Source organism: Anas platyrhynchos, chromosome 23, assembly GCF_047663525.1.
Source record: "Anas platyrhynchos isolate ZD024472 breed Pekin duck chromosome 23, IASCAAS_PekinDuck_T2T, whole genome shotgun sequence".
NCBI lineage: Eukaryota > Metazoa > Chordata > Aves > Anseriformes > Anatidae > Anas > Anas platyrhynchos.
The window spans coordinates 4,604,952-4,627,461 of NC_092609.1; the positions used below are offsets into that span (position 1 = coordinate 4,604,952).

At 68.0% G+C, this 22,510-nt stretch overlaps 5 protein-coding genes and 2 long non-coding RNA genes across 9 annotated transcripts in view; 3 read left to right on the top strand and 4 right to left on the bottom strand.

The window, feature by feature from the left end:
- Window positions 1–22,510, bottom strand: part of MRPS24 (mitochondrial ribosomal protein S24) — a 50,717-nt gene that overhangs the window by 3,641 nt on the left and 24,566 nt on the right. The window lies entirely within an intron of this gene.
- On the top strand, window positions 947–2,161 carry LOC139999356 (uncharacterized). The gene is made up of 4 exons (XR_011804739.1): window positions 947–1,102; window positions 1,537–1,643; window positions 1,847–1,982; window positions 2,013–2,161. It is a non-coding gene; the product is annotated as an uncharacterized lncRNA (long non-coding RNA).
- Window positions 3,687–7,752, top strand: SFTPB (surfactant protein B). 2 transcript variants are annotated; one of them, XM_072027221.1, is made up of 9 exons: window positions 3,687–3,838; window positions 4,094–4,218; window positions 5,061–5,132; window positions 5,224–5,349; window positions 5,823–5,924; window positions 6,531–6,611; window positions 6,702–6,947; window positions 7,493–7,579; window positions 7,667–7,752. In XM_072027221.1, the coding sequence occupies exons 1-9, from the start codon at window positions 3,760–3,762 to the stop codon at window positions 7,700–7,702; spliced, it is 954 nt and encodes a 317-aa protein (XP_071883322.1). In that variant the 5' UTR covers window positions 3,687–3,759; the 3' UTR covers window positions 7,703–7,752. The 2 variants fall into 2 exon arrangements, with proteins under 2 accessions (XP_071883322.1, XP_071883323.1); XM_072027222.1 differs by lacking the exon at window positions 5,061–5,132.
- USP39 (ubiquitin specific peptidase 39) lies at window positions 7,899–12,289 on the bottom strand. The gene is given in 15 exon segments (XM_072027211.1): window positions 7,899–8,010; window positions 8,092–8,178; window positions 8,264–8,399; window positions 9,082–9,413; window positions 9,494–9,561; window positions 9,676–9,753; window positions 9,831–10,056; window positions 10,154–10,306; window positions 10,399–10,535; window positions 11,048–11,142; window positions 11,237–11,306; window positions 11,846–12,014; window positions 12,017–12,061; window positions 12,063–12,158; window positions 12,161–12,289. Coding segments are annotated over 15 exon segments (1,854 nt in total). The 5' UTR covers window positions 12,275–12,289; the 3' UTR covers window positions 7,899–7,962.
- Window positions 12,283–14,424, top strand: C23H2orf68 (chromosome 23 C2orf68 homolog). Its single transcript, XM_072027225.1, is given in 6 exon segments — window positions 12,283–12,512; window positions 13,157–13,220; window positions 13,222–13,273; window positions 13,960–14,096; window positions 14,199–14,249; window positions 14,252–14,424. Coding segments are annotated over 6 exon segments (576 nt in total). The 5' UTR covers window positions 12,283–12,315; the 3' UTR covers window positions 14,327–14,424.
- LOC139999355 (uncharacterized) lies at window positions 14,662–18,644 on the bottom strand. The gene is made up of 3 exons (XR_011804738.1): window positions 18,481–18,644; window positions 17,125–17,256; window positions 14,662–15,939 (listed from the first exon to the last, which is right to left on the bottom strand). It is a non-coding gene; the product is annotated as an uncharacterized lncRNA (long non-coding RNA).
- On the bottom strand, window positions 19,598–22,260 carry VAMP8 (vesicle associated membrane protein 8). Its single transcript, XM_072027230.1, has 3 exons — window positions 22,104–22,260; window positions 20,821–20,973; window positions 19,598–19,832 (listed from the first exon to the last, which is right to left on the bottom strand). The coding sequence occupies exons 1-3, from the start codon at window positions 22,104–22,106 to the stop codon at window positions 19,689–19,691; spliced, it is 300 nt and encodes a 99-aa protein (XP_071883331.1). The 5' UTR covers window positions 22,107–22,260; the 3' UTR covers window positions 19,598–19,688.

A 22,510-nucleotide genomic window follows, 5' to 3' on the forward strand; every position in this document is an offset into this window, starting at 1 on the left:
TTGTGACCCCCCCATGTCCCCCGGTGTCCCCTCGCCCCCCCCCCCCAAATTCCCCCCAGCCTCCCCATCACCGCCCCTTGCCCTCCCCCATCCCCCCCCAGTGCCCCCCATGTCCCCTTGACCCCCCCATTACCTCCCCTTGCCCCCCCCCAGTGCCCCCCCAGTGCCCCCAGTTCTCCCAGTACCCTCCAGTGCCCCCAGTGCTCCCAGTACCCCCAATGCCCCCAGTGTCCCCCAGTACACCCAGTACCCCCCAGTACCCCCAGTACCCCCCAGTGCTCCCAGTGCACCCAGTACCCCCAGTTCTCCCAGTACCCTCCAGTATCCCCAATACCCCCCAGTGCCCCCAGTACCCTCCAGTGCTCCCAGTACCCACCCAGTGCCCCCAGTTCTCCCAGTATCCTCCAGTGCCCCCAGTGCTCCCAGTACCCCCAACACCTCCAGTACCCCCAGTACACCCAGTACACCCCAGTTCTCCCAGTGCTCCCAGTGCACCCAGTGCCCCCAGTACCCCCCAGTTCTCCCAGTACCCTCCAGTGCTCCCAGTACCCCCCAGTGCCCCCCAGTGCCCCCCAGTGCTCCCAGTACCCCCCAGTGTCCCAAGTTCCCCAAAGCGCCCCCCCCCAGTGCCCCCCATGTCCACTTGACCCCCCCAGGCCTCTCCCAGCCCCCCCCCACTGTCCCCTTGTGCCCCCCCCATGCCCCAACGTCCCCAAAGTGTCCCCAAAACGCCCCCCCCGTGTCCCCCCCGTGTCCCCCCCATGTCCCCCTGCCCTCCCCTTGCCCCCCAGTGCCCCCACACCCCCACGTCCCTTGTGTCCCCCCAGCCCCCCCCAGCCCCCCACTATCCCCCCCCCATTTCCCTCTGGTGACCCCTTGTCCCCCCCCCCACCCCCCCCCCATCCCACCAGTGCCACGTCACCCCCCTTCCCGGACACCTCCCCCCCCCCCCCCCGTGGCTGCTGTGGTTTTGGGGGGGCCCTCCCCGGGGGGGGGGAGCCCTCCCTGCTCCTTCCGGGGGGGGGGGACATAAAGCACCCCAGGGTGCTGGGACAGGCAGCCATGGCCCCACTGCTGCTGGCCCTGCTCCCCGCGGTCACCGGTGGGGACTGGGGGGCACTGGGGGGACTGGGGGGGACTTGGGGGGACAAGGGGGGGACAAGGGGGTGTGGGGACAAGGGGATGGGGACATGGGGGTGTGGGGGGGCTGGGGGTATGGAGAGATGGGGATGGGGGGGATGTGGGGGGACGGGGACACGGGGATGGGGAGGGTGGGGGCATGGTGGGGACAGGGACATGGGGACCAGAGGGATGGGGACATGGGGATGGGGACACAGGGGACAGGGACATGGGGGATGTGGGGATGGGGACATGGGGATATGGAGACCAGAGGGATGGGGACGTGGGGACAGGGACATGGGGATGGGGACAGGGGGGACGCGGGGACCACAGTGATGGGGACACCGGGGACGTGAGGGGACAGGGAGGGGGGACGGGGACAGCGGGGCTGGGGCTGACGTCCCCGATGTGCCCCAGCCCTGGTGCTGGTGGGGGCGGAGAGCCCCCCCTGGAGCCACCAGACCCTGCCCGCGGGGGACACCGAGGATGGGCCCTGGCTGCAGCTGGGGGACAAGGACAGCACGGTGAGGGGACACTGGGGGGGCACTGGGGGGGCACTGGGGGGCACTGGGGTGGAGACCAAGGTGGGCACCCCCAGGGCGCTGGGAGGGCACTGGAAGGGCAGGCAGGGGACACTGGGAGGCACTGGGAGGCACTGGGAGGGCACTGGGGCTCGCCCCCCTCCCGTGGCACCCATGGGTGCTACCCGAGGGGTCTCTGGGCGCAGGGCGGGGGGGGGCAGCTCCCCAGCAGCTGGCGCTGCAAGATCTGCCAGAGCACCGTGAAGGCCCTCGGCAAGGTGGCACAGGACATCAAGGACAAGGTGAGCGGCCCCGGCCCCGTGTCAGCTGTCCCCACGCACGGTGTCCCCACGAGGGGTGACCCCATGTGAGGTGTCCCCAGACAAGGCGATGTCCCCACGTGAGATGTCCCCAGACGAGGTGTCCCCGTGCCAAGTGATGTCCCCACGTGGGGTGACCCCCATGCAAAGTGTCCCCATGCCAGGTGATGTCCCCATATGAGGTGATGTCCCCGTGCCAGGTGTCCCCTTATGAAGTGTCCCCATGCCAGCCATGTCCCCATGTGAGGTGTCCCCATACAAGGTGACATCCCTGTGCCACGTGTCCCCATACAAGGTGTCCCCATGCCAGGTGATGTCCCCGTATGAGGTGGTGTCCCCATGCCAGGTGGTGTCCCCATGCCAGGTGTCCCCTTATGAGGTGTCCCCATGCCAGGCGATGTCCCCATGTGAGGTGTCCCCATACAAGGTGACATCCCTGTGCCATATGTCCCCATACAAGGTGTCCCCACACCAGTTGCCACCCCCACGCCCCGTGTCCCCATAGGATCTCCCTCCCCCACCCCAGCCATCCCCACGTGCGGTGTCCCCATCCAAAGCCGCATCCCCCACCCCATATCCCCCCTCCTTGCCCCCCGGTGGCCCCCGGTGCCCCCCGGTGCTGACGGGGGTCTCTCAGGACAAGGTGACCCGTGTCACCCAACGCGTCTGCGGCCGGTTGGGGCCGCTGAAGTCCCGGTGCGAGCGGCTGCTGCAGCGCTGGGTGACCCCCATCGTGGACGCGCTGGCGCACCACGAAGCCCCCACCCGCATCTGCACCCACCTGGGGCTGTGCCGCAAGGGGGTCTGAGCCAGGTGAGCCCCCAAACCCGGCCCCAAAACCGGCCCCAAAACCGGCCCCAAAACCGGCCCCGTGCGCCCTGCCCGCCTGGAGGGTCCTTGAGCCCCCCCATAAGGGCTCTCGAGTCGAGGGCCGGAGCTTCAAAGCGCTGCCGGGAAGGCGCACCCATGGGTGCTGCCGGGGAGGGGGGTGGACACGGGGCGTGGGGGTGTGGGACATGGGGGGTGGGGATATGGGATTTGGGGACACAGGGATGTGGGGTGTGGGGGCATGGCAGGGGATGGGGACATGGGGGGCGTGGGATTTGGGGACGTTGGGGGTGGGCGTGGGGACATGGGGTGTGGGGGACAGGGTTTGGAGACATGGGGACATGGGGGTGGGGGGGGACATGGGGTGTGGGGACATGGGAGGGCTGGGGGATACGGGGGGGGCATGAAAGCTTGGGGACATGGGGGGAACTTGGGGCATGGGGGAGATGGGGATGTGGGGGGGACAGGGGGGTGTGGGGACACGGGGACAGGGGGGCTGGGGACATGGGGACGTGGCAGACAACTCGTGGACACGGCGCCATGGGGACACGGGGACACCGCGCGGTGTGTCCCCCTCCCCTTCTCCCCCCAGGCACCGGCTGGCTCCGAGGACCCCCGATGGCACCCGTGCCCCCCTCGTGTCCCCCTCGTGTCCCCCACGTTGTGACCACCCCGTCCTTCCCAGCACAATAAAGCTTTGTCACCACAGGGGTGGCACCTGCCTGTCCCCTGCGGGGGTGGGATGGGGACACGGGGACCCCAACGGGGACTTCAGTGGGGACACGGGGACCCCGATGGGGACGTGGCTATGGGGGGGTTTGGGGGGACACCTCCAGGGCCCCGTCCCTTGCTGGGAGTGGGGTTGGGGACAGGGACAACGTGTCCCTGAGGCGCTGGCACTGTCCCAGCGGCCACCTCCCGTCCCCACGGGGCTATAAGAGCCCGCGGGGCACGGCCCCGCCACCGCCACCATGGCGCTGCCACCGTCCCCGTCCCCGTCCCCATCCCTGGTGCGGACGCTGCTCCTCGCCCTGCTCTGTGCCACCACAGGTAGGGACCGTGAGCCCCCCCCAGGGCTGCGCACCCCCCAACCCCAAATCTGGGTGCCCCCATAACCCCAAATCTGGGTGTGTCCCCCCCTTGGGGACACAGCGGTGGATTGGGGGGGTCCTTTCCCATTATGGGATTTGGGGGTGGGGGGGGTCCTGGCCACTTGGGTGTCCCCCTACAACCCAAAGAGCTGTAGGGGGGGAATTTGGGGGGGTTATGGGGGGGTCCCAGCGCTGGTGCTGACGGTGGCCGCAGGGCTGGGGGGGCCGGCGGAGCGCTGCGGGGTCCCCCCCGACGCCTGGTGCCAGAGCTGGGGGACGGCGCTGCGCTGCGGGGCCCTGGAGCTCTGCGCCCGCCGCGGCTGGGCCCCCAGTGCCAAGGTGAGCGCCGAGACACGGCCCCACAGCCCCACAGCCCCATGGCCCCACAGCCCCACAGCCCCACGGCCCCACAACCCCACGGCCCCACAGCCCCACAGCCCCACAGCCCCACGTCCTATTCCCCATCCACCCCATCCCCACGCCCTGTGTCCCCCCCACCCCATATCCCACGCCCTATGACCCTGTGTCCCCCATGTCCCCCTCCCCCTGTCCCCATGTCCCTGTGCCCCCCATGTCCCCGTGCCCCACGCCCCATACCCTATGTCCCATGGCCCGCGCCGTGTCCCTCTGTCCCCACATTCCCACGCCCCGTGCCCCTTGTCCCCGTGCCCCATATCCACGTTCCCACGCCACATGTTTGTGTGTCCCCTACTCCCCCTCCCCATATAATGATGCCCCATGTCCCCACACCCCTTTGCCATGTCCCCAAGTCCATTCCTCCATGTCCCCATGTCCCCATGGTCACTTCCCCATGTCCCCATGCTCCACGCCTTATGTCCCCATGTCCCCAGGTCCATTTTCCCATGACCCTACACTCCGTACTATATGTCCCCATGTCCCCAAGTCCTTTTTCCCGTGTCCCCACGTAATATGCCCCCAACTCTGCTTCCCCATGCCCCCATCCTCCACGTCCTATGTCCCCATGTCCCCAAGTCCATTCCCTTGTCCTGTACCCCATGCTATATGTCCCCAACCATGTCCCCAACTCCGTTTCCCCGTGCCCCCATACTCCACACCACATGTCCCCGTGTCCCCAAACCCCTTTCCCCGTGCCCTGTACCCCCCGTCCCCGTGCCCCCCCGTCCCCACACGTCCCGGTGCGGGTGCCCCCCCCCTCGCAGGAGGACATGTGCGCCGACTGCCAGGAGGTCGTCACCCTGCTCATCCGCATGGCCAACGAGTCGGCCACCAAGGTGCTGAGGGACACGGGGGGGTGACACCGAGGGGGGGGGATGACACAAGGTGTGGGTGCCCCCGTGGGTGCCATGGTGGCTGTGGGCGCAGGTGGCCGTGGAGGGATTTCTGCGCCGGGAGTGCTCGGCGCTGCCGGTGCCCACCATGGTGACCCCCTGCCAGAACCTGGTGCACGAGTACCTCGCCCTCCTCGTCACCCACCTGGAGCAGCACCTCGTGAGTGGCACCCATGGGTGCTGTGAGGGGTGGGCAGGGGAGCCCGAGGGTGCTGGGGGGGGACTCGGTGCCATTTGGGAACACTTTGGGGTGTGGGGTAGGTTGGGGTCGCTGTGCCACCTGGGGACACCTCAGGGTGCTGGGTATACTGGGGACCCCATGCCACTTGGGGACATTATGCCACCTGGGGACATCTTGGGGTGGGGGGAAGACTGGGGACACTTTGCCACTTAGGGACACTTTGGGGTTCCGGATATACCGGGGTCCCCATGCCATTTGGGGACATCTCAGGGTGCTGGGAAGGTTGGGGACACCGTGCCACCCGGGGACACCTTGGGGTGCTGGGGACCCTCTGCCACTGGGGGGCACCTTGGGGTGCCAGGTGCCCCCCCACTGGGGAGCAAACCCAGGCGTTGGGGCCCCCCCACCCCGTTCCCCCCCCGTCAGGGGGCGCCCTCACTGTGTCCCCCCAGAAGCCCTCGGCCATCTGCGCCCGGCTGGAGCTGTGCCCGGGGGAGCCCGGGGGGGTCCTGGCCGTGCCCCCCCACCTCGGGGCACCCAGCGTCCTCCCGCAGGTAGGAGCTGCTGGGGGCATCTGTGGGGTGTCTGTAGGGGGTATTTGGGGGCATCCATATAGGGTTCTATATGGGCATCTGGGGGCATCTATAGGGTATCTGGGGGCATCTACAGGGGCATCTACACAGGGTCTATATGGGCATCTATGGGGGCATCGATGGGGTATCTGGGGGCATCCATATAGGCTTCTATATGGGCTTCTTGGGGGGCATCTAAGTGGACATCTACACAGGTTTCTATATGGGCATTTGGGGCCATCTACACGGGCGTCTATGGGGTAGCTGAGGGCATCTATATAGGCTTCTATATGGGCATCTTGGGGGCACGTATGCGGTCTTCTGTATGGACGCCTGTGGGCACCTATATGGGCACCTGTGGGTATCTACATGGGCTTCTCCGTGGGCATCTGCACAGGCTTTTATAGGGGCAGCTGCAGGCACCTATAGGGTTTTCTATATGGGCCCCGATGCGGGCCCCTCGCTGGCCAAGACAGGGCCCCCCCCTTGGGTTGCTGTGCGCAGAGCCGGGCGCTCCCCGTGCCGGCGCCACCATTAGGCTCCAGAGTGAACGCGGGGCTGATGGCACAACTCCCACCCCGTCCCCAGGGCCAGGACCTCCCGGTGCCGATGCCGCTGTGCTGGCTGTGCCGAAACTTCATCAGCCGCCTCGAGGCCTCCATCCCCAAGGTGCCGGGGGACGGGTGGGACGCTAAAAGGGGGGGCGATGCCGAATCCGGGGTGACCCCCAAATGTTGACGGTGGCGGCGGTGCCCGCAGGAGGCGGCGGCGGCGGCGGTGTCGCGGTTGTGCCGGGTGCTGCCGGTGGTGGTGGCGGGCACGTGCCAGTGCCTGGCCGAGCGCTACACGGTGCTGGTGCTGGAGGCGGTGCTGGGGCGCTTGGGCCCCCGCCTGCTGTGCCGCCTGCTCCTCGCCTGCCACCCCGAGGACGACGGTTGTGCCCCCCTGGCACCGCCGCGGCCCCCCGGGGACCAGGAGGATGCGGCGCTGCGTGCGGGGCACGAGGTGAGGGCAGGGGTTGGGGTGGGGGGTGAGGGGCTGGGGGGGGGAGCCCAGGGTGTGGTGGGGCACCCAAGGGTGGCACGGGGCCCGGTGGGGTGCTCCTGGGTGGCATGGTACTGGGGGACGTGCCAGGGACACCAAGGGGCAGCGTGGACCCAAGGGACGCATGGCAAGGTGTCGCGGTGCCAAGGGACATGCCAGGAGCCCAAAAGGTTGTCACGGCCCCAGGGACGCACCCCAGGGTGTCACCACCCCGAGGAACACACCCCAGGGTGTCACAGCCCCAGGGGACACTCCAGGAGCGTTAAGGGGACTTCACGGCCCCAGGGGACGCACCCCAGGGTGCCTCAGGCCAACGTCCCCGTGTCACAGCCCCAGAAGGTGCCCCAGCTCCAAGGGCTGTGGCACTGTCCCCAAAGGGGACACCACGGGGCACGCCAGGACCCCTCCAAACGTGTCACCTCCCCAAGGGACAACCCCGGGGCTGTCACAGGACCGCCCAAGGGCTGTCCCCGTCCCTGCTGCCACCCCGTGTCCCCTCCCTGCAGGACCCGGAGCTGTCCCCAAAGCCAGGACCCTGCGCCCTGGGCCCGGCCTATTGGTGCTCCAGCCCCGAGGCCGCCCGGAGCTGCAAGGTGAGTAGGGGCAGGGTGACAAGGGACATGGGGGGGGACACAGAGGGGACACGCAGCCCCCAACGTGCCCCCCGTGCTCCCCGCCAGGCCCTGCGGTACTGCCAGGACCACGCCGGGCTGTAGGGGGACAGGAGGAGCCTGCAGTGACCCCAAATAAAGCTTGGATGCCAGCACCCCGCTCGCCTCCACGTGGTTTTGGGGCCTCCTGGGGTTCTTTTTTCTTTGAAACGGGGGCGGGCGGGTTCTCACACCTCCCCCGGCCACTCCAAAGCTGTGAAAACCACGTGGCACCTCTTGCGGCGAAACTGGGGCAACAGAGGGCGGAAAAAGGTTTTTTTTAAAAAAATACAAGTGGAGTCCTTTAATGGGCGGCCCCGCGGGGCTCAGGCGCCTTGCTGGTTGGTCTCATCCTCCTCGCGCCGCTTCCAGATCTGAGGGGGGGAAAAAACAAGGGGGTGAGCAACGTGGGGGAGGGATTTTGGGGTGGGAGAGGTGTCCCCGTGTCCCCTCACCTGGATGTAAGCCTCGGAAAGCGTGATCATCTGCGGCAGGATGTCGGTGACCTGCAGGTCCTGCAGCTCGTACCACTTCCCGGTGCCCTGCAAGGGGACACGAGGGGACGGCGGTGACGCCGGGGGGCTCCTTTTTGTGTCCCCCCCCCGCCTCCCCAAAAGGGCCACTCACGTGGTGCAGCACGTGGATGCGGTAGGAGCCCTCGGAGGGTTTCCCGTCGTGCACGATGTTGGCGATGAGGTCGTAGGTGGTGTTGGTGTGCACCGCCTGCACCTCCTCCGACAGGTACTCCCGCAGGTCCACGTTGCTGTGGGGACACGCTGTGAGCACCCACGCCACCCCAAAAGCTCCCCCGGGGATCCCCACGCGCACCCCGGTTTGAAAAGGGGGAGCTGGGGCACCCGGGGAGATCCCAAATGAACCCCAAAAGCGAGCACCTCGCTCTGCAAAGCCCAGGTTTAGGCAGCAGGGGAGATCCTAAAGGCACCCCAAAAACCTGAGCACCCTGGTTTGCAAAGCCCAACTTCAGGCAGCAGGGGAGATCCCAAATGATCCCAAAAAGGCACACAGCCTGCTTTGCAAAGGATGGGTTCAGGCACTGGGGGAGATCCCAAAAGCACCCCAAAAACGTGAACACCCCAGTTTGCAAAGCCTGGGTTTGGGCACTGGGGAAGATCCTAAAGGCACCCCAAAAACCTGAGCACCCCACTTTGAAAAGGACAGGTTTGAGCACCAGGGGAGATCCCAAAGGCACCCCGAAAACACACACACATCTTTGCAAAGCCCAAATCTAGGCACCAGGGGAGATCCCAAATGTACCCTAAAAATGTGTGCACCTCACTTTGCAAAGGACAGGTTTGGGCACGAGGGGAGATCCCGAAGGCACCCCAAAAACCCGCGCACCCCAGCTCGCCAAGGACAGGTTCAGGCACCGGGGGAGACCCTTTTGAGGCCTTGGGGCACCCCAAACCCCCCCGCGGGGCACTCACGTGATGGGGAAGTTGACGATGGTGGGGTTCTTCTCCACGAAGAAGTTGTTCTTGGTGAAGCGCTTGATGCAGAAGATGAGGTAGGGCGGCAGCCTGGTGAGCTGGAAGCGCTTGAGGAAGTTCTCCTTGTAGGTCTTGTACTCCTTCTCGGTGGCGCCGTTGAATTTGGCCAGGATGCTGAAGAGGGGCACCTGCGGGATGATGAGCTGCTCCTTCTCGTCCTTGTAGAGCGGCGCCGTGGGCAGGTCCAGCGTCAGGTACATGAAGGTGGACTCCACCATCGTCTCCTGGTACTCGGCGTTCTGCAGCAGCTGCGCCTTCTCCTCAGCCGGCTGTGGGACGGGGCTTGGGGATCAGCGTGGGGCTGGGGGTGGGGTGTGGGAAGCCCCCCCAAGCCCCAGGGGACACTCACCAGGTCGGGGTGAGGCAGCTTTTTGGTGAAGATGCGCATGGAGCCTTGGAAAACGTCGGTGACGATGGCTGCGGGCACGGAACGGGGACATTGGGGGCTCAAAAAGGGGGTGGTGAGCACCACCCACGGCCGTGACCCCCCCCTGGGGGGAAGCCACCCTCCCCAAAACCCCCCCCTCTCACTTTTCTTCTTCTTCTTGGTGCCGCCCAGGGCCGAGTGCAGCGCGTTGAGGAACCAGGAGAGGAAATCGACCCCATCCCCTGCAAGGCAGGGGGCGAAATCAGATCCGTGCCCGCGGCGGCAGCGCCCCCCAGCCGCCCCCCGCGCCGCCCCTCACCCTGCTTGGTGATCTGGAAATTCTTCTTGCTGCACAGCACCACGGCCTGCAGCATCTCGTGGGGCGAGACGTGCGCCTTGAAGTTGCGGGGGTTCCACAGCTTCCTCATCAGCTCCCCGAAGCGCTGCACCAGCAGGAACATGATGTCCCCCGGCGGGCGCTTGATGCTCTTGTAGTTGTCCTCCTCCAGGAAGTAATTCCGCAGCGGGGGGACGTTGGACAGAGCCTGGGGGCGGGGACGGGGTGGGACACAGCCCCCTTAAGGGTTTTTTTTTCCTTTTTTTGGGCGTGCAGCCCCCCAGAACCCAGCCCGGGGGCCGTACCTGCAGCACGGCGTTGGCGTAGTCGTTGGCCTTGATGTTGTTGAGCCCCACGATGCCGGGCAGGTAGGTGGTGCCGTCGTAGGCGCGCGACAGCTTGGCCTGCTTGTCCAGGTTGGAGATGTGCTGCGCCGTGAAGGTGGGCTTCAGCACGTACTGCGGGGACGGGGAGGGGGGAAACGGCCTCAGCGGGGGGCTCCCGGGGTCGGGAAGGTGGATGGGGGGGCTGCGGGGTGGGGGGGCCGCACCGTGATGTCCTCGAGCGAGGAGTCGATGATCTCGTAGTTGTCGGGCAGGCAGTAGAACTTGAGGGTGTGCAGGTTGAGGAAGACGTGGTGGCTGAGCTGCACGCTGTGGATGTAGGCGTGGGACTTCAGCCCCCGGCCTGGCGGAGAGAGAGGAAAACATTAAGGGGGGGGGGGGGGCAGGAGGGGAAGGGAAAGGGCTCGGGGTGCCCCAAAAAGCCCCAAAAGCACAGGGAAAAGGGACAGGAGGGATGAGGGATGAGGGAAGAGCTCAGAGCACCCCAAAAAGCCCCGAAACGGCAGGGATGAGGAATAGGAGGGATGGGAAAAGGACTCGGGGTGCCCCCAAAACCTCAGGGGTAAGGAATGGGAGGGACTGAGAAAAGGCTCAAGGGACCCCAAAAAGCCCCAAGACCACAAAGAAAAGGGACAGGAGGGATGGGGAAACGGCTGGGGCTGCCCCCAAAACCTCGAGAGCAGGGACAGGAGGGATAGGGAAAGGGCCGGGGGCACCCCAAAACCACAAGAACAGGGGCAGGAGGGATGGAGAAAGGGCTTGGGGAACCCTAAAAAAAAAAAACAAAAACAGGAAAAAGGGACGGGAAGGATGGGGAAAGGGGGGGGGGGCCAGGACGCTGCCCCCGGTGCTCACCCTGGAAGTACTTCCCGCAGACCAGGCAGGCGTAGACGTTGATGTGTGACAGGGAGATGGAGCACAGCTTCTCAAAGTCGAAGTCCAGCACGCTCCTGGGGGGGGGGCAGAGCCGTGGGGTAGCCCCGGGACCCCCCCCCCACTCCCGGTGTGCCTGGTGCCCCCTCCCGGTGCCCGTTCCCCCCTCACTTGTTGATGGTGTCCAGGTAGGGGCAGTGGCGGCTGCGCTGGTCCTCGGGGTCGAAGCGGCCATAGCGCACTGCGGGGCACCGGGCTCGTTAGCGGGGGGCTCGTTAATGAGGGGGTGGCGCCAACCCCCCCCCCAGTGCCCCCCGATCCCATCCCGGTACCCCCAGATCCAGCCCCAGTAAAGCCCAGACCCCCCCCCAGTACCCCCAGCTCCCAAAGTGGTGCCCCCAAATTGAGCCCTGGGGCCCCCCAATCCCCCCCCCGGTGCCCCCCGGTTCCCGGTGCCCCTCCCAGATCCAGCCCCGGTGCCCCCCAAATCCTCCCCCCGGTTCCCGGTGTCCCCGGATCCACCCCGGTGTCCCTCAGATCCCATCCCAATGCCCCCCCGTTCCCGGGCCCCCCCCAGATCCCTCCCCGGTGCCCCCCAGACCCCTCCCGGTGCCCCCCCGGTGCCCCCCGGTTCCCGGTGCCCCCCCCAGATCCAGCCCCGGTGCCCCCCAATCCCTGCCCGGTGCCCCCCGGCTCCCACCCCAACACCCCCCGGTTCCCGGTCCCCCCCCAGACCCCCCCAGCCCCCTCCCGGTGCCCCCCGGTCCCCCCCTCGCCCACCGGCGGGCTCCGGCTCTGGGTCCGACTCCCCCTCGGGCTCCCTCTCTCGTTTCACCCTCAGGGGCCCGCTCCCGGCCCCAGCCGCGGGCCCGGCCCAGGCCCCGCCGCCTCCCCCCGGCTCCTTCTTGAGGCGCGCGGGCCCCCCCCCAGGCCCAGCCCCGGCCCGGGGCCGCCGCCGCCGCTCTCCGCCGCCTCCCGCTTGTCCCGGCCCCGCTCCCGCCTCCCGCCGGCCCCGGCCCCGCTCCCCCTCCCCCTCCCGGCGGCTCCGCGCCGAGCCCCGCGCCGAGCCCGAGCCGGAGCCGGAGCCGCCCCCGCCCCCCCCCGCTCCCTCTCCCGGTCCCGGTCCCGGTCCCGCTTCCCGCGGCTGGACATGGCCGCGCACTGCGCATGCGCCGCGAGAGGCGGGGCTTCGTTCTGCCCTCTGCGCATGCGCAACGCCCTGCCCGGTTCTGCCCCCCCTCGCCTCGCGCATGCGCATTGGCGCGCCCCCGCGGCGGCCGGCGGGGATTTTTAAAGGGGCCGCGGCCCCCGGTACCGGCGGCGCCTCCCGCAGCTCCCGGCGCCGCTTCATGGAGGCGGCCGCGGGGTGGCGCTGCCGCCGGCCGGGCGGGAGGCTCGATATGAGCCACGGCTTCGTGCGGCACATCCGCCGCAACCAGCTCGCCAGGTACCGGCACCGCCCACCCCGGCCCCCTCAAACGGATCCCCCCCCCCCCCATGCGGCCCCGGGACCCCGATGCCACCGGCTGGGCCCCCCCCGGAGCCCCAGTACCCCCCCGGTACCCTCCCGGTACCCCAATACCGCCCCCGGTACCCCCCCGGTACTCTCCCGGGACACCCCCCGGTACCCCAATGACCCCCCCGGTGTCCCGGGACCCCCCCGTGTCTCCCACAGTGCCCCAATGCCCCCCCTCGGTGTCCCGATACCCCCCCGGTACCATCCCGTACCCTCCCGGTACCCCCCGGTACCCCAATACCCCCCCCGGTGCCCTGCCGGGACCTCCCCGGTGTTCCCGTGCCCCCCTAGGTGCCCAAATACCCCCCCCCCGGTACCACCCCGTAACCCCCCGATACCCCCCTGGTTCCCTCCGCAGCTCCCGTGCCCCCCCCGGTACCCCAGTAACCCCCCCGGTACCCCCCCCGGTACCCCAATATCACCTCCCGTACCCCCCCGGTATCCCCCCGCTACCCCAATACCCCCCCCGTACCCTCCCGGTATCCCCCCGGTGCTCCCGTGCCCCCCCCCGGTACCCTCCCGTACCCCCCCGGTGCCCCCCGGTACCGGCGGGCGCTGAGGTGCCGCTGCCCCAGGGACGCCTACGAGCGCTCGGTGCGGCAGGCGCGGGGGCGGGCGAGGGGGCGGCACACCGCGACCCCCCCCCCGGCCCCGCCGCCCCGACCAGCCGGTGTACCGGCCCCGGCGGCCCGGTGAGGGGGGGGGGGGGGGGGCACCCAAGGGGGGGCACCCCAAAAATGGGGGGGGGGGGCAGGGAGCTTTGGGGGGGGTGGGGGGCACCCAAGGGTGGGCACGGGCATGGGGGAGGAACCCAATAAGGGGGGGGCACCCAAAAAGGGGGGGGTCCAAGGGGCTTTGGGGGGGGGGGGAGCACCCATGGGTGGGCATGGGTGGGGCACCCAATAAGGGGAGGGGTCCTAGGGGGGCTTGGGGGGGGGCTGGTGAAGTGGGGGGGGGGCACCTAAAGGTGGGGGGGGCTTGGGGAGACCCCCGGTAAGGTGGGGGGGCACCCAAGGGTGGGCACGGGCATGGGGGGCACCCAAGGGGGGGGTTAGGGGAGGGGTGGGGGGGGCCCTGGTGAATGGGGGGGGGCACCCAGTAATGGGGGGGGTGTGGGGGTGCGGGGGGGGCACCTCCAGTGAGCTGGGGGGCACCCAGGGGTGGGGGGGGGGCACCCAATAATGGGGGGGGTCCCTAGGGTGGGCACCCAAGGGTGGGCTGGGGTGGGGGGGGCACCCCCAGAGACCTGGGGGGGCACCCAGGGGTGTGGGGGGGGGCACCCAGGGGTGGTGACGGTGCTGGGGGGAGGGGGACACAGGGTGGGGGGGGGGCACCACCCTCGGTGCCCCCCTCACCCCCACCCCGGGGTGGCCCGCAGGGGGGGGGGGCGCCTCCGGTGAGGGGTCCCCGCCCCCCCCCGCGCCGCCCCCCCCCACGGAGCCCCGCGGCCCCCGGCTCTTCTGCCTGGACTTCGAGGGGGACGACGGGCACGTCACCAGCGTCATCGTGCACCAGGTAGGGGGGACACGGGGGGGGGGGGGGACACACACGGGGACACCCCCCCCGTAATTTTGTGTCCCCCCCCCCCCGGCTCCGTGGTGACCCCGTTTGCCGCAGGGGGACAGCGCGGAGGAGGTGACGCGCCGGGTGTGCGCCCGCAGCCCCCTGGAGCGGAGCCCCCCCTGCGGCGCGCCCTGTGCCAGCGGGTGCAGGACGAGCTCAGCAAGCGGGGGGGGGCGCGGTGACACCCCGGGGTGACACCAACGGGGACAACGGGACGGCTGCTGGCACCCCCCCGGTCCTCATTGTTGGAGGGGGGGGGCAATAAAAAGGATCGAGGCCCCCCCATGTGTGTGGCTGTGTCTGGGGAAACTGAGGCACGGGTGGGGGGGGGGGGTGCTGCCTCCCAGGGGTGTGCCCCCGCGTCGCTGTCACCCCCCCCCGAGTGTCACCGGGTCCCCAAGGTCCCCGTCCCCTCCCCATCGTGCCACCATGTCCCCAGATTAGGGGGGACAGGACAGGATCCCCCCCCCCAGGGCTGTAGGTCGCGCTGTGTTGTTATTGTAGGGTCTCCTCCAGGTGGGCTGTGATGGTTTATTGGGGTGGGGGCTCCCCCAGCCAGGCCCCGCGGGGTTGTTATTGTAGGGTCTCCTGGGGGCGAGGCAGGGATATTTGTTATTGTAGGGTCTCCTGGGGGTGAGACGTGGCTGTTTGTTATTGTAGGGTCTCCCTGGAGCGAGGCACGGTGGTTTGTTATTGTAGGGTCTCCCAACAACGAGTCCTGGTGGGTTGTTGTCACCGGACCCTCATAACGCAGATCCTGCAGCTTTATTTATTGTAGGGTCTCCCAGAGAGGGTCCTGCGGGTTTGTTATTGTCGGGTGTCCCCGGAGCAGCTCCTGGTGGTTTGTTATTGTAGGGTCTCCCAGCACTTGTTGTGCTGGCTTGTTTTTATAGGGTCTCCCCAGGCAGGTCCTGATGTTTGTTTATTGTCGGGTGTCCCCAAGCAGCTCCTGGTGCTTTGTTATTGTAGGGTCTCCTATCACTTGTAGCGATGTCTTTATTTATTGTAGGGTCTCCCGGAGCAGCTCCTGGTGCATTGTTATTGTAGGGTCTCCCAGAACTAACAGTGCTGGCTTATTTATTGTAGGGTCTCCCAGAGCAGACCTGGCTGGTTTGTTATTGTAGGGTCTCCCATCACTCGTAGCGATGTCTTTATTTATTGTAGGGTCTCCCGGCACAGCTCAAGGTGCTTTGTTATTGTAGGGTCTCCTATCACTCATAGTGATGTTTTTATTTATTTTAGGGTCTCCTGGAGCAGATCTGGATGGTTTGTTATTGTAGGGTCTCCCATCACTTGTAGTGATGTTTTTATTTATTGTAGGGTCTCCCGAAGCAGGTCCAGGTGCTTTGTTATTGTAGGGTCTCCTACTACTTGTAGTGATGTCTTTATTTATTGTAGGGTCTCCCGGAGCAGATCTGGCTGGTTTGTTATTGTAGGGTCTCCCAGCACTGTCTTTATTTATTGTAGGGTCTCCAGGCGCTCTGTTATTGTAGGGTCTCCCAGCACTGTCTTTATTTATTGTAGGGTCTCCCAGCACTCACCCCGACACCTCATTGACCGCCGGGTCCCCGGGGGCCGTGTCAGGGCGGGGTGGGGGGGCTGCCGGTGGCCGGGGGGGCCGGGCCGGGGCCGGGGGGCGCGGGGGGGCCGCGGGGGGCGAGCCCCAGCCCCAGGCGATGGCCACCAGCAGCAGCAGCCCCACTGCCACCGCCCCCCCCAGCGCCAGCTGCCACCGCCGGTGCCCCGCGCGCTGCTGCCGGGCCACTGCCCGCGTGCTGCGAGTGAACGTCTCACCCTGGGGGGGGCAGCGAGATTATGGGGGGGCAGGGAGATTATGGGGGGGCAGCGAGATTATGGGGGGGGCAGCGAGATTATGGGGGGAGGAAGCGATATTATGGGGGGGAGCGAAATTATGGGGGTGGGCAGCGAGATTATGGGGGGGAGGTGAGATTATGGGGGGGGAGGCGAGGTTATGGGGGTGGGCAGCAAGATTATGGGGGGAGGAAGCAAGATTATGGGGTTGGGTGGCGAGATTATGGGGGGGGAGGTGAAATTTTGGGGGGGGAGGTGATATTATGGGGGTGGGCAGCAAGATTATGGGGGGGGGAAGTGAGATTATGGGGGGAGAAGGTGAGATTATGGGGGTGGGCGGCAAGATTATGGGGGGGCAGTGAGATTAGGGGGGGGAGGTGAGATTATGGTGGGGCAGCGAGATTATGGGGGGAGGAGGAGAGATTATGGGGATGGGCAGCAAGATTATGGGGGGGCGGCGAGATTATGGGGGGAGGTGAGATTATGGGGGGAGGCAGTGAGATTATGGGGGGAGGAAGCGAAATTATGGGGGTGGACAGCGAGATTATGGGGGGAGGAGGCAAGATTATGGGGGTGGGTGGCGAGATTATGGGGGGAGGAGGTGAGATTATGGGGGGGCAGCAAGATTATGGGGTGGGCGGTGAGATTAGGGGGGGGTGGTGAGATTAGGGGGGGAGGAAGCGAGATTATGGGGGTGGGCAGTGAGATTATCTGTCCATACTGTCCCTATGATGTCCCCCCCCCAAGGCTCCATGTCCCTATCCTGTCCCCACAGTGTCCCCACCATGTCCCCCCAGAGCCATAGGTCCCCATGCCCCCCCGCCCCCAGGGCCACCCCCCTGGGCTGTGTCCCCCCATATTTTCCCCCACGGGCCATGCCCCCCTCCCCCCCAGGCCATATGTCCCCATAGTGTCCCCATAACGTCCCCCCCGGGCCATATGTCCCCATAGTGTCCCCATAATGTCCCCCCAGGCCATATGTCCCTATAGTGTCCCCCCTAGGCTGGATGTCCCCATAGTGTCCCCATAACGTCCCCCCAGGCCATATGTCCCCATAGTGTCCCCGTAACATCCCCCCAGGCTATATGTCCCTATAGTGTCCCCATAACGCCCCTCCAAATGCCAGGTCCCCCCCCCGGGCCATGTGTCCCCATGTCCCCGTGCCCACCATGGCCCGCAGCTCCTGCGCGCGGTTGTCCAGGTCGCTGAGCCGCCCCTCGCGCTCCAGCGCCTTGGCGAAGTTTTGCTTCATCAGCTCCGTCACCTCCTCTGCCTCGCGCTGGCACTGCGCCAGCCCCGCCTGCGGGACCCCCGTGTCACCAAGGTGGGGGGGGGTTGGGGACCTTGGGGACCCCGCGGTCATGGGGGCCTTGGGGATGCTGAGGACGTGGGGACCATGGGGACATGGGGACCTTGGGGACGTGGAGACCTTTGGGACATGGGGACCTTCGGGATATGAGGACCTCGGGGGCATGGGGACCTTGGGGACATGGGGACCATGGGGACACAGGGACCTCAGGGACCTTGGGGACATGGAGAACTTGGGGATCTTGGGGACATGGGGACCCTGAGGACATGGTGACCTTGGGGACATGGAAACCTTTGGGATATGAGGACCTCAGGGACATGGGAACCTTGGGGACACGGGGACTATGGGGACATGGGGTCCTTGGAGATCTTGGGGACGTGGAGATCTTGGGGACTGGGGGACCATGGAGACCTTGGGGATCTTGGGGACAGGAACTATGGGGACCTCAGGGTGGGGACCTTGGTGTCACGGGGACCCTGGAGATACGGAGACCTTGGGGGTCTTGGGAGATGTGGGCACCTTGGGGACACGGGGACCTTGAAGACATGGGGACCTTGGGGACACTGGGACCCTGGGGATGGGGTGTGTGGGGACAAGGAGAGGGGAGGACATGGGGACACGGGGACCGTTGGGGTCAGGAGGGTCACGAGGGACATGGGGACCAAGGGGATGGGGCATGTGGGACACCGGGATGGGGGACACGGGGACTGTGGGGACACGGGGACTGTGGGGACATGGGGACTGTGGGGACATGGGGACCACAGGGACCAGGGGATGGGACCCATGGGAACAGGGCACAAGGGGACCGTGGGGACATTGGGACCGCGGGGACAGGGCGTGTGGGAACAGGGCTGGGACACAGGGACCGGGGGGGTGAGGGGACGGGGAAACGGGGGGACAGGGACCTGCGGGGACAGGGGGACACCGGGACGGGGATAGCGGGGACCCTATGGGGTGGGAATGGGGCACACGGGGATGGGGACACGGGGGGGACACGGGGGGGGCAGGGGACACGAGACCCGTGGGCATAGGGAACCGTGGGGATAGGAACGGGGACAGGGGGGATCGGGGGACCCCAAGAAATGGGGCCGGGGCATGTGGGGACACGGCCTATGGGGGGGGCGCGGGGACACAGGGGGGACAGATCCAGCCCCCCCCCGGCTCCCACCCCCACCCCCCCCGGGAACCGAAAGCGAAAGCGGCGGCGGCGCTCACCATGGTCCGGGTGGCACCGGGACGGGGACAGGGACAGGACCGGGACCCGACGGGGACAGGACCGGGACCGGCACCGGGACCGGAGCAGCCGCGCCCGTCCCGGCCCCCAGCCCCGCCCCCCCCGTGGGGGCGCCCCCGGACACCCGTGACCCCCCCCCCGCCCCCCCGTGGGGCCGCTCCCACGAGCCGTGTCCCCGCCCCCCCCCCCCCCGTGTCCCCGTAACCCCACGGCTATGGGACCGCCCCCCCCCCAACCCCATAAGTAGGCGGCCCGCCCAGGACCCCCCCGGCCCCATAAGTTTGGGTCCCCCCCCCCCGGGACCTCCCCTCAAGCCTTGGGTTGCCCCCAGAGCCCCCCCAAAGTGTCAGCCCTCCCCCCCCCACCAGGAGACCCCAAAGGGTGGCGTCCTCCCAGAACCCCCCCCCCCAAAAAAAAACATGGGTCCCACCAGGACCCCCCCCAAATTGTGGGGTCCCTCCAGAACTCCCCCCAAAGCCATGGATCCCCCCCAGGACCCCCAAAGCCATGGGTCCCCTCAGGACCCCCCCCAAATGAGGATCCCCCCAGGACCCCCCCCCAAGTGTGGATCCCCCCCAGGACCCCCCAACCCATGGGTCCCCTAGGGCCCCCCCTAAAACGTGGATCCCCCAGGCCCCCCCCCAAAATGTGGGGTCCCCCCCGAACCCTCCCAAACCCTGGGTCCCACCAAGACCCCCCCAAAGTGTGGGACCCCTCCAGCACTGTCCCCAAACCCATGGGTCCCCCAAGACCCCCCCCAAGCCCTGTGTCCTCCCCCCCCCGGCCATGGGTCCCCCAGGCCCCCCCCTTCCCAAAGTGTGGGGTCCCCCCCGACCCCCCCCCCAAGCCCTGGGTCCCACCAAGACCCCCCCCAAATTGTGGGGTCCCTCCAGAACTCCCTCCCAAGCCATGGTCCCCCCTAGGAGCCCCCCCAAGGCACGGGTCCCCCCCCAGCCGCGGCCCCCCCCCGGGTGTCACACGGCGCCTTTTGTCCCCAGGCGCCAGGCACCCGCCTGGCACCGCTCCCCCCGTGTCCCCCCCCCTTGTGTCCCCCCCCCGTGTCCCCCCCCCCCAGTGTCCCACACACGGCCACACAGCTCCACGGCACCGCCTTTATGGGGCCACTGCATCTTGGGGGGGGTGGTCCCCAGGCTGGGGGGGGGTGTGGGGGGGTGTGTGGGGGGGTCCCCTATGTGGGGATGACGCCCGCGGCCAGGAGGATGATGAGGATGAGGATGATGGCGCCCAGCAGCCCGAGGATGAGGAGCAGCTTCGTGTTCTTCCACCAGTATTTGCGCGCCATCTTCTGCGACGTCGTCTTGAAGTGCTCCGACTGCGGGGACGGGGGGGGGTCAGGGGGGGCACCGGGGGACCCTGCACCCACCTGGGGACCCCGCACCCGCCTGGGGACCCCGCACCCACCTAGGGACCCCGCTGCCACCACAGGGACCCCACACCCAAAACCTCTCGGGGAGCCGGAGTCACCCTGGGGACCCCGTGCCCCACACCCGGGACCCCTTGGGGACTTAGGACCCTATAACTGGGATACCCTTGGGGACCTGGGACCCTATAACTGGGACCCCTTGGGGACCCAGTGTCACCCTGGGGACCCCGTGCCCCACACCTGGGACCCCCTGGGGACCTGGGACCCTATAACTGGGACCCCTTGGGGACCTGGGACCCCACACCTGGGACCCCTTGGGGACTCAGTGTCACCCTGGGGACCCGATGTCCCACACCTGGGACCCCCAGGGGACCCAGTGCCCCAATTCTAAGAACCCCCTGGGGACCCGGTGTCACCTTGGGGACACATTACCCCACATCTAGGACCCTTTGGGGACCTGGTGCCCCATATCTAAGGACCCCCTGGGGACCTGATGTCACCTTTGGGGACCCCACTGCCCCAATTTTAAGGACCTGTTGGGGACCTGGTGTCACCTCGGGGACCCGGTCCCACACATTTAGGGACCCCATGGGGACCCAGTGCCACCTTGAGGACCTCACGGCCCGCATCTGGGGACCTGGTGCCCCCTTCAGGACCCAGTTGCCCCAGACACATCTGGGATCCTTCGGAGACCTTGGTGCCACCTTGGGGACCCGTGGGGACACAGTGCCACCTCCGGGACCTGGTGCCACCTTGGGGACCCTTGGGGCCACGGTGCCACACCGGGGGCACCCCAGGTCCCACGCGCCCATCCCCACCTGGGGTCCCAGTGCCACCTTGGGGACCGCGTGGCCACATAGGGACCTCGGAACCCCCCCCTGCTCCCGCAGACACGTGTCCCCGCGATGTCCCCGCGATGTCCCCGGTGTCCCCGCACCGTGGCCTCCAGGTCCTCGGTCTTGTTGCGGAGGTGCTCGAGGTTCTCCCCCCGCGCCAGGATGCGCTCCACGTTCTGGCTCATGATGCTCTTCACCCCCTCCACCTCCCGCTGCAGGTCCCGCACGCGCTCGCTGCCCCCCGGGGCGTCCGCCTGCGCCCGGCACCGCCTCGGTGGGTGGGGGGCACCCCCCTGAGTGCCCCACGCCCACCCCAAGCGCCCCCCCCCAGCACCCCACTGGGGCTCTGAACACCCCCCGGGCACCCCACAAGTTCCCCGTAACCCGTTGGGCACCCCATAGGGGCCCCATAAACCCCTCCGAGCACCCACAGGTGCCCCATAGACCCCCCCAAGCACCAATAAGTGTCCCATAACCCCCCCACGCACCCCATAGGTGCCTCATAGAACCCCCCCCAAGCACCCACAGGTACCCCATAACCCCCCACAGGCACCCCATATACCCCACAGGCACCCATAGGTGCCCTACAACCCTCACAGGTACCCCCCCAAGCACCCATAGGCACCCCATACACCCCCCAAACACCCAGAGGTGCCCTATAACCCCCCCATACACCCCCTCAAGCACCCAAGGGTGCCTTATAGCCCCCCCATACACCCCGCAAGCACCCATAGGTGCTCCCCAAGCACCCCACCGGCACCCCATACACCCCACAAGCACCCATAGGTGCTCTATAACCCCCACAGGTACCCCCCCAAGCACCCATAGGCACCCAAAACACCCTCACAAGCACCCAAAGGTGCCCTATAGCCCCCCTATAGCCCCCCCCATGCACCCATAGGTACCCCCCGAGCACCCAGAGGTGCCCTATAACCCCCCCAACACCCCCTCAAGCACTCGTAAGTGCCCTATAGCCCCCCCATACACCCCCCAAGCCCCCATAGGTGCCCTATAGCTCCCCCCATACACCCCCCCAAGCCCCCATAGGTGCCCCCCAAGCCCCCACAGGTGCCCTGTAGCCCCCCCCCGCACCCTTTAAGCCCCCATAGGTGCCCCCCAAGCCCCCACAGGTGCCCTGTAGCCCCCCCATACACCCCCCAAGCCCCTATAGGTGCCCTATAGCTCTCCCCATACACCCCCCAAGCCCCCCAAACCCCCCCAGGGCCCCCCCCAGAGGCACCCCACGGGGCCCCCAGCCCCGCCCCCCGGTGGCAGCCGCAGCCCAACGGCCCCGGGGCACTTCCCCATTTCCCCATTTCCCGATCCCAATCCCAATCCCTGTCCCGGTTCCGGTGCCGGCCCCCCCCGCGCCCCCCCCCCTCACCATGGCCGCAGCCGCTGCCCGGTGCCGCTCCCGGTGCCGGTCCCGTTCCCGCCCGGGGCTTCCGGGAGCGGCGGCGGCGGCACCGCCCGGGGCAGGGGCGGGGGCGCGGGGGGGTCAGGGGGGGGGGGCGTGGTCAAAGGGGGCGTGGCCAACACAAAGTGGGCGTGGCCAGGCTCGGGGGGCGTGGCCAGGGTCGGGGGGCGGGGTCAGGGAGCCCCTGGGGGTCACCGTGGGGTGAAGGGGAGGGGAGAGCGGCAGGGGTCAAGGGTCAAAGGTCACGGAGGGGGGGGCAGGGGGCGGGGGGGGGTTGGGTGGGGGGCGGGGGGTGTGGGGTCAGAGGTCACGGGGCTGGGGAGAGCCTCGGGGGGGGCAGCGAGCAGGGGATTTGGGGGGGGGGAGGGGAAAGT

Coding starts and splice junctions, on each gene's coding strand:
- SFTPB (XM_072027221.1), top strand. CDS start 3,760: ATGGCGCTGCCACCGTCCCCGTCCCCGTCCCCATCCCTGGTGCGGACG. Junction 5,350..5,822: donor CCCACCTGGAGCAGCACCTC/GTGAGTGGCACC, acceptor GTGTCCCCCCAG/AAGCCCTCGGCCATCTGCGC. Junction 6,612..6,701: donor TCGAGGCCTCCATCCCCAAG/GTGCCGGGGGAC, acceptor CGGTGCCCGCAG/GAGGCGGCGGCGGCGGCGGT.
- VAMP8 (XM_072027230.1), bottom strand. Junction 19,833..20,820: donor CCGAGGACCTGGAGGCCACG/GTGCGGGGACAC, acceptor CCGTCCCCGCAG/TCGGAGCACTTCAAGACGAC.